This window comes from Zea mays, chromosome 4 (assembly GCF_902167145.1).
Source record: "Zea mays cultivar B73 chromosome 4, Zm-B73-REFERENCE-NAM-5.0, whole genome shotgun sequence".
Taxonomy (NCBI): Eukaryota; Viridiplantae; Streptophyta; class Magnoliopsida; order Poales; family Poaceae; genus Zea; species Zea mays.
In genome coordinates this window covers 223841760-223851548 of record NC_050099.1, presented here as the reverse complement: position 1 = coordinate 223851548, position 9789 = coordinate 223841760, and the positions used below count along the sequence as shown (strand labels likewise).

At 49.0% G+C, this 9789-nt stretch overlaps 1 protein-coding gene across 1 annotated transcript; it reads right to left on the bottom strand.

Moving 5' to 3' along the window:
* Positions 1 to 8905: 8905 nt before the first annotated feature.
* On the bottom strand, positions 8906 to 9557 carry LOC109945632 (uncharacterized). The gene has a single exon (XM_020551946.1). The coding sequence runs from the start codon at positions 9457 to 9459 to the stop codon at positions 9085 to 9087; it is 375 nt and encodes a 124-aa protein (XP_020407535.1). The 5' UTR covers positions 9460 to 9557; the 3' UTR covers positions 8906 to 9084.
* Positions 9558 to 9789: the final 232 nt, after the last annotated feature.

The window sequence follows — 9789 nt, the reverse complement described above, 5'->3', positions numbered from 1 at the left end:
AGGCTAACGCCCAGCAAGCCCTTCGCAAGTGTGCTGGCGTCATCAGTCCGCTTGGGGTTGGCATGTTGCGGGGAAACGACATCCGTCGTTGTCTCAGGCACGAGGACAACGCCCGACATGTCCCCCGCTGGGGTGCCGGCGTCGCCGACTCGCTCGACAGCCGACGAGGTGCCGCCTCCTGCCTGGCCACGGTTGCCCCGTCTCCTCCTCCTGCGGCGAGGAGGGTGGCGGGACAAACCCGGATGCTGCTCTTCCGCCACGGGGGGAAGACGCCGTCGAGTCCGCCGCCACCGGGCGAGATGACGACCGTCGTGGTTGCTGTCGCGCTGTGGGGGGAGGAGTACCATGTCGTAGCTGCCGTCGAGGGACATGAACTCGAGACTCCCGAAGCGGAGCAGCGTCCCGGGCTGAAGAGGTTGTTGAAGACTACCCATCTAGAACTCAACGGGAAGTTGTTCCTTAACACGCAGCATGCCCCTACCTGGCGCGCCAACTGTTGGTGTTTCGACCCCGGGGGGTCCCTGGACCGACGAGTAAATTTGTCGTTGCGCGTCCCAGCCCAGATGGGTTGGCGCGAGATGGAACACAAGGAGGAAAACGTGGCTCGTGTTATCCTGCGCCTGGGGGGCTGTGCTCGTAGTAGGGGTTACAAGCATTCGCGAGAGAGAGAGAGAGTGAGCCTGTTCATCAGCTCGTTCTCCCGCGCGACCCTCCCGCATGAAGGCCTTGGACCTCCCTTTTATAGATGCAAGGAGAGGGTCCAGGTGTACAATGGGGGGTGCAGCTATGCGCTAACATGTGTGGCAGAGAGGTGCCTGAGCCCTGTGTACATGCCAACGTGGCTATCGGAGAGGTGCTAGAGCCCTGTGTACGCGGTAACGTGTCCGTCGGAGAAGTGCCTGAGCCCTGTAGAAGCACAGCTGTCGGTGTTGCTGGGATCTTGCTTACGTCTCCTTGCTTCCGTAGGGGGCTGAGAACCACCATCATCATGGACGCACGCGGGGAGCCATCATTACTTGTTACCGGGGCGAGCCAGATGGGACACCGGTCTTGTCCCCCCATAGCCTGAGCTAGCTATGGGTAGGGTACTGATGTATCCCCCGTGGCGCGGTCGGTCCGAGCCCAAGGTCGGGCGAGGCGAAGACTTCTCCTGAGATCGAGGCCGGGGTCAGGTGAGGACGCGATTCCTCCCGAGGCCAAGGTTGAGGCTGAGCCCTGGGGTCGGGCGAGGCGGAGACCACCTTCCGAGGCCAAGGTTGAGGCCGAGCCCTGGGCTCGGGCGAGGCCGAGCTTCCTGTTGCGCCCGAGGCTGAACTTGGCTGTTGTCAGCCTCACCCTGGTGGGTGGCACAGCAGTCGGAGCGGGGCGAGCGGCACTGTTTTCCTGTCAGGTCGGTCAGCGAAAGGGTGAAGTGACTGCGGTCACTTCGACTTTGCCGACTGAGGCACGTGTGTCAGGATAAGGTGTCAAGCGATCCTCGTATTGAATGCGCCTGCGATACGGTCGGTTGGAGAGGCGATTTGGCCAAGGTTGCTTCTTGACGAAGCCTGCCCTAGTTGGGCCTCGGGCGTGCTGAGGGTGCGCCCACTACCTGAGGAGGCCCTCGGGCGAGACGTAACTTCGTCCGGGACTACAGTTCCCGCCCGAGGCTGGGCTCGGGCGAGGCGAGATTGTGTCCCTTGGGTAGACGAAGCCTTGACCTGAATCGTGCCCATCAGTTTCTGCAGCTTGTGTTGATGGTGGTTACCAGTCGTGTTTAGGAGTGTTGGGGGTACCCCTAATTGCGGTACCCGACAAGAACTGCAGGCTATCCCATGGCCCCCATCATAAAAGCCACCTCAGCTTCCCATGTATGATGGGCATTCAGACCCAAAGCAGTTTTTGATGAGTTATGAAGCAATTATATCTTCATATGGAGGCAATGCAGCTGTCATGGCCAAGTCCTTCATCATGGCAGTTCGGAATGAGGCCCAAACATGGTATTCTTCTCTTCGGCTAGGGACCATTACTTCGTGGCAGAAGCTCAAGGATATGCCGGTGACATGTTTCCAAGGCTTCCAGACGAAGCCAGTCACAGCTAAGGCCTTATTTCAGTGCACGCAAGATCATGAGGAGTACCTCCAGGCATATGTCCGAAGGTTCTTGCGTCTCAGAGCATAAGCGCCTACAGTGCCTAATGAAATTGTCGTTGAAGCCATGATTAAGGGGCTTCGTCCAGGACCTACTGCTCAGTATTTCGCTAGAAAGCCCCCACAGACTCTGGAGAAGCTGCTTCAGAAGATGGATGAGTACATCTGGGCTGACAATGACTTCCGCCAAAGAAGGGAGGAAGCATATAGGTTCTCTGAAATGACCAGGGGCTTCGGAGGAAGAGTTCACCCGAGGCATGTCAAGTCAATTCACAACTCCATCCAGAGTGATGACAGAGGAAGTCAACAGCAGAGACCGCAGTATTCCTCGCAAGCTTCGGGACAGCAACAAAGCTCTTTCCGGCCGCTAGCTCCAAGAGGTAGAGGCGCCAGGGGCTTCGGAGGAAGATATGGGGACCAGCCCAGGAAAATCTACTGCCTATTTTGTGGTGAAGACAAGGGCCATAATACAAGAACGTGTCAAATCACCATCCAAAAGCAAAAAAGAAATTGCAGAAGCCGAAGCCCAGAAAAATCAGCCGAAGCAAGTCCTGCACACTGCTTCGTGTCATTCACCCTACATACCAGAATATGTGGGTAATCATCCCGCAGCTTCTGTTGCTTCGGCAAGTCAGCCGCAAGTTTCTTGGCCACAGCTTCCACCTCCGCCGCCACTACAGCCTGCCTACTCACGAGGTCAGCAGCTAGAAGGGAGACAACAGACCCATCAGCAGCGAGATTTCAGTGAGGGGTCCGAAGCTCGCACAGTTAACAGCACTGTGCCAGAGTCAAAACACATATATTGAGAGATATCCTACCTTTGGCACAGTTTTGCATTCATTATCGTTTTCTTTTTAATAAGGAACAATCAATGTTGACCGAGAAGTAATAAGATTACACAGGAGTCCTTGGAATTTGCAAAATGACCCCTAGGAGCATTATTTTAATGGAAAGTGAACCCTAAAACATCTTTATTCCATAACTTACTCGTTTTAACTCTGATTTTCTCCGTTCAAGTCATGTTAACTCCATAATAAAATTCTCCACACAATAAAAACATTATTTGTATTATGTCATGTATTTTTTATATAATTATATATTAGTTTAACCTATGTTCTATCTGTAACACCCTGAATTTGGGGGTATAAAATTTCTTTCTTATGATCATCCAAATTCAGGTGTTACTCTTCTCTATCTCACTCTAGTTTCACTCTCTCTCTAGTTTTCTCCCTCCCTTCTTCTTTTAGTTAGGGTTAGTTGAAATAGTGAAGGATTATTTATTTTATTTTTCCCAAAACATATGAGTGATGGAATGATGCATCATATTGAGCCTAAATATTCTTTGAATTGTTGCATATATTTGATTTGGTTTGAATTTAAAACTTGATTTGAATTTGAATTGAAAACCCTAGAGAAAATAAATAGAAAAGCAATTAGAAAATCCCTGGAAAAAGGAAAACCTATTTCAACCCAAACCGGCCCACTAAGCCTAGCCCGCGCGCGCCCGCTTGCCTTCGGTGCCTGACAGGCGGGCCCCGCCTGTCGGCGCCAAACCGAGCGCGCTCACTCCCTCTCTCTCTCTCTCTCGCTGCTCTGTGGGGTTGAGCTGTCGGCGCCGTTCTTTTCCCTCGCGCCCTCTCTCTCTCTGTCCCGCCGTCCCCACCTGTTAGCCGTCCCTAACCTCTCGCCCACGATCTCCCCACCGTGGACGCGCCCACGACCGCGCGTTCTCCAGCCACGTCCCTGTGCTCGTGCCCCTTTTGAGCCTCTCGCCAATCTCGCCCACCTCCCCTCGCTCATTTGCGCCCTCTACCAAACCCTCTCGCCCTCTCTCTCGCTCTGCCCACGCGTGCAGAGAGCCCCCGCCACCGCCCGCCGTCGACCGCTGCCCGTTCTGCAGCCACCGTCGCGTCCGCGCCCTGGCCCGTGCCATGGTGAGTTCCGCCTCGCTGTCAGCTGCTCGGGACACCCTTCGGTGTGCCCTTCCCCTCTCTAGTACGTCCGGTCCGCGCTCACCGGAGCGATTCTTGCGTAGCCGGAGCCCCGCCACCGTCGCCCCGTCGCGTCCTTGCGCCTCCGCCGTTGCTTCGCGACTCCAGTGTTTCCCCTCAAGGTGAGCAACCCGCTCGTGCCCTTAATTGGGTCATTCCTGCTTTGTTGCTTGCACGATTGCTCGCCTGAGCTACCTCGCGCCACCATTAGCCCGCCTCGTCGTGGTCTGTGCCCTCTGGTGCCCCTACGCTAGCGTGAAGGCCATGGCCGAGTCCGCCAGACCGTCCTGATCACGCCCAGGCTAGCCCCCAAGCCTCTGGAGCCCCGTCGTGGCCAGCCTCCTCGTCTCCGGCGAGCCCTCGCCGCAGGGACCGAGCGGCGCCACCGCGCCTGTGTCCGCCCCCAACCGTTAGATCTCAGGCGTACGTCTGAGATCGGACGGTTTAGACTTAACCCGAGTGGATCTAATCCCAGCACTCCGATCTAGATCCAACCGCCTCTCTCTCTTCCCCCTCCCCCGTGTCTCTACCTCTAGGCCCGGCTGGTCAGCCCGCCCTGGCCGCGCTTGTCAGCCGCGTTCGCGTGCCCGCGCCCGCGCGCGCCCACACGATCTAATCTGGGCCGCTGATCTCTGATCTGATGGCCGAGGTTACCCCGTACCCCTTCGCGTGTGAGTTTTGCTTAAGAGCCCCCCTGGTTTTAGGAAATCAACCCACCGTCCTCTATTTTAGCGCGCAGGCCCCTGGTTTATTTTGGATAGCCCCCTGTACTTTTATTTAATCACAGATTTAGCCCTAATTTCTTATTTCAAACTTCAAAACTTGTTTATTTCATATCTTTTTCATATGAACTCCAAATTTAGTGGTTCAAATTGCAAAATGTTCATAAAATTATTCTCTGTTCAAATAAAATATGACCAACTGTATTATGTATACTTTAATTTTACACTTAGAATATAGGATTAAAGTATATGTTGATTTATTCATTTAATGAAATAAATAAAAGGAGAACCCTAGGAGTTAAAGTATATTTAATCTTGTGAGATTAGTGATATGCATTGCATGAGTTCATTTTTGGTTTAACCTTTAGGTCTTAATGAATTGAATAGAATTAGGTTATGTAGTTATGGATAACACTTAAAGGATAATCAAATTCCTAAATGAGAGTAGTTCATCTTATAATTTAATCTTTTCTTTGTTTAATTACTATTTTACCTTTTTGAGTTATGTTCCAACACTTAGAGAGTAAGTAATCCTCAATTAAGATTAGTCCATTCTATAACTTGATCTCATTCTCTTTTATATAGTATTACCTCCTTTGAGTTATGTTCCAATGTTTGTACATGTTTGATGTGATGTTCATTTTACTTTCCAAATGTATTGAATGTATGCTCGCTTTATTTAGACAACGAGCAGCTCGTGGTTCCTGAATGTGTTGCCGAAGATCCCTCTGAGTAACAACCTGGTGAAGGCAAGTGTCCTAAGACCTATCATGTCCTACTTTACTTTATAATTCACTGTCTCGCATTACATTACTGAAATTTAAGGATTGACTAGTCTGTATTTACCTTACCCTTGTTTACCTTTTTGGGTTAATCATGGTTAGCTTATGCTATTGCTTAAACTTAATCAATTAACATGATGTGATTATTTATGATACGATGATGTCATCCCGATGAGGTTCTTGTGATTACTTTAGGGGGCTCAGGCTGTTTCCTGAGTACCTCTCCGTAAGGACCTGTTTGGGGAGTGACAACCTAGAATAACAGTGCAACCATGAGGGTGGAATGGGACACCCTTAGCTAATTAATTAGAGGAACCAGAGGAGTACTTGGCTTTGCCGTAGGGCTGTCAATGGGGTCCGGGCACAGTACTTGCTCTGCCGAGGCTGGTTGCAGAGGTTCTTTGATTTGGTTTTGTTAGTCACCCTTCCTTTGGGGAGATGTACTGTGTTTATCAAACTGGAGAAACCTAACGGGCGACTATGACCTCTGGGAAATCTTTGTAAAGGCTACGTAGTGAGACCCTGCTAGGTCACCTTGGTAGTGATCAATGGGGAGGCTAGAACCCCGGGCAGAATGGGAATCACGGCTTGTGGGTAAAGTGTGCAACCTCTGCAGAGTGTTAGAAACTGGTATATCAGTCGTGCTCATGGTTAAGAGCAGCCTTGGGATCCTCTTCGATTAGAAGAACTTTGGTTACTTTTATGATGATGAATAGCAATGATGGTTATAAATCTGATCTCTGGTATTTCGTCTTGGAGGGAGTGCCTCTGGGTAATAACTAGGTTATTACTAAAACTTGGCTCTACTTATAGTAATAAAACTTGACCAACTAAAAGCAATTGCTTAACCTTAACTCCACATACAACTAGTCTACTTTAGCCAAACGGGACATTTGCTGAGTACGTTGATGTGTACTCACCCTTGCATTACAAACCACCCCACCTCAAGTTGTCCCCACTGTACTCAGTGCTCAGGAGGTGAAGCTGGCAACATGGAGGACTACAACGAGTTCTAGTTTACTTTAGTGGCAAACCCCCAGTCAGCTGCCTGTGTAGGCTTATCTTCTACGTTTTGTTACTCCGCACTTTGATGTTAATGTTAAACATTATGGATATGTATTAGACTCTGTGGATGTCTCAGACATCTTGATGTAATTAAGTACCTTTTCGCTATTTATTTCGAGCATTGTGTGGTGATGTCCAATTATGTAATCGCTGTGTACGTGAGTTCTGATCCTGGCACGTACATGGTTCGCATTCGGTTTACCTTCCAAAACCGGGTGTGACACTATCCTTTCAAGATCAAGGTTAATCTGTCCATAAATATAATCTGATCTATAATCAATTTATAACTCAGATTAAGGTCAAACTAGCTATTTCTTTGTAATGTGTTCTCACGTGATTATATTAGTTAACATAGAATATATCTTTACTATTTAATCACCTAAGAACTTCACAAAATCATATCTTTTTAATCATAACTCCGATGTTAGTGGTTCTCGAACCTACAATCTCGTAGCAACACATAGAATATTCTTATGTAATTTGTTCATATATTTGGTGTAATGTTACCATACCCATTGTTTGCTTGATTGTATGTATTGCTACGAGTAGAGGCGAGGTTATGAGAAACCTGAAGACCAATTTGGTAAAGTACCTGGAGTTGCACCAAAAAGGCAAGTTGTTCCATTGATCACTCTTCTTTATCTAATAATGTTCATGTTAATCATTGTGACCTAAGGTTAATTTGATGGGACCTAATAGGTTACCCTAGTTTTGTTTACCCCACACCTTGCAAAAAAATGAACTATTGGGTAGATATGTTATTGCTCTATCTAGTTTTAGGATTAATGTTATACGCAATTATGATCATGTTCCATTATTATTGTTGGTTTAATTATTTTTCATGATAAGATTATTGTGTTAAATGGAACATGGAGAACCACCCGGGAAAACAGTGCTACCAAAAGGGTGGAATGTGACGCCCTTAACTGACTAATTAGGAAAGCTAGTGGAGGACTATCTTACTCGAAAGGGGCAAGGGTGATAGAGGAGTTGCCGGTGTAGGGAGGTTCTCGGGTCGATCTTGCTGCGATGGCTTTTCGGATAAGGGATTCCTATGTCGCTCTCGTAGCGGGTTTTCTGAAGCTTGTGGATTTTTGTAAAGGCCTCGTAGTGGATCCCTAGCTATTCACCTTGGCGGTGTCTAAGGGCCATGCAAACCCTGGCTAGTCGGGATGCACAACTTGTAGGTAAAGAGCGCAACCTGTGCAGGGTGTAAAACTGGTATATCAGCCATGCTCACAGTCGTGAGTGGCTCGGACACTCACATGATTAACTTATGAAATTAAACTTAACATGTCATTTGCATTGCATTGTGAGATTTATTATTAATTATGATCAATTATTTAATTAGGTTGGTATCTACTTATACTTAGTAACTGCTAATAAAACTTTGATCAACTTTAAAAGCAATGCTCAGCTTTAACCATCTTTTCGGTAAGTATTACACTTCACATGAGCCCCACCGTAAGGTGAGCTCATACACTTTATTCCCTATAACTTGTTAAGTGATGAGCGTATGTGAGCTCACCCTTGCTGTACTCACCTCCCTATGCCAACGACATGTACCACAAGATGAGGAGCATGGAGGATGTTGTGATGAGTTCGTGAGAGATCTAGACCGTCGTCTCCTAGTTAACTATGGTTGTGAATGATCGTTGTCTTCATATGATGTGATAATTTTACTATTTTATACATAACTCCTATTATATATTAAATATGTGACATGTATTTTTGTACCATAAGTCATCATATGTGTGTGAGTTGATCGTATCACATATTTGACTAGCGTCCGGATATGCGACAAAATTATCCTACTTTCTATGTTTTTCTGTAAAAAGATAAATTGATCTGCCACATAATTTCTGTACAATTTATGAAAAAATCTGCATTCCAAAATAGCCCTTGGTATGTGCGGATTGACCAAGTGCTTTTAGCGTGTTGCTGGCTTGTTGTTTTGGTAGAAAATATCAGAACGACGCGTGAACGTACATGCATATGCATGCAGTATTGCTTACATACGAAGCTTAGTCGATCGCTTGCAGATTCTAGGCTAACCCAGGCCACGACCACGAAGCAGCGGCCCATACGTGTAGAAGCCTAAATTAAAGTTCCAGCCAGAAGCAGAAACATTAATATGCGTTAATTACGGGTATTGCATTGTACGCGCACACTCGTTCGGAAACGAAAAATTGCAATTCAAGGTTAGATTATTTGAATCGAACAATTGCAGATGTTCAGATTTCGGTCCCAAAAAAAACTTCAGGAAACGAGACAAGCACTCGTTCAAAACTGTTTTATACAGAAACAAAGAAAAAAAAAAGCAAATATTTACAAAGGCTCAGAGCTTGAGCCCTGCATCCATGTCGGCTCGATCCGACCTCCCGATCTTCAGCTCTCATTTCTTCACCCCGTCCCTGCCCTTCCGCCGCCTGCCACCACCACCGGCGCCGGCCGCCTTCACCTTCCTGGTGGCGGCGTAGAGCTCCGACACCAGCCGGTAGCGCTTCCTAGCCCTCCGGTCCACCAGCCCCCGGCACGCGTCGTCCTCGGCGTTGTTCACTGATCGGGGCGACGTCGAACAGCACTGGTCCTCCTCGTCCCCGCCGCCGCCGCCGCTGACGCTGAGCTGCACCAGCTGGTCTGCCGCCGCGAGGTCGTCTGCCGTGAACTCCCCGCCGCCCGCTGGCCCGGAGGCCGACGCCAACGACGTCATAGACGATGACACGGACGCCGGCGGCGCCTTGGTTGCCTCCACCACCTCCATCTCCATGCAGCAGCAGAAGCGCCTCTCGCTGCCTGTCCGGGGAGGAGAAGGCTGGACTGCTTTTGGTCTTGATTTTTCTTGATTTGAAAAAGAATGGCGCCGTGGAAGACACGAGAACGATCGAGGCAGGAGATATTTATACACAGCCATCCGGAGGGAAACCGACCTATTACTAGTTTACTACCGCTGTTTAGTGGGGCCCGGCTGGCGGATGAGCATGACTTTGCCTGCGGCCTGCCTGTGGGGCCCGCGTGTCGGCTTAGCGAGGGACTCTGTGAATGGTATGGTGCAGGGCCAACGCAACGGAGCGCATGTGTGGAAGCCGTGGGCGGGTAT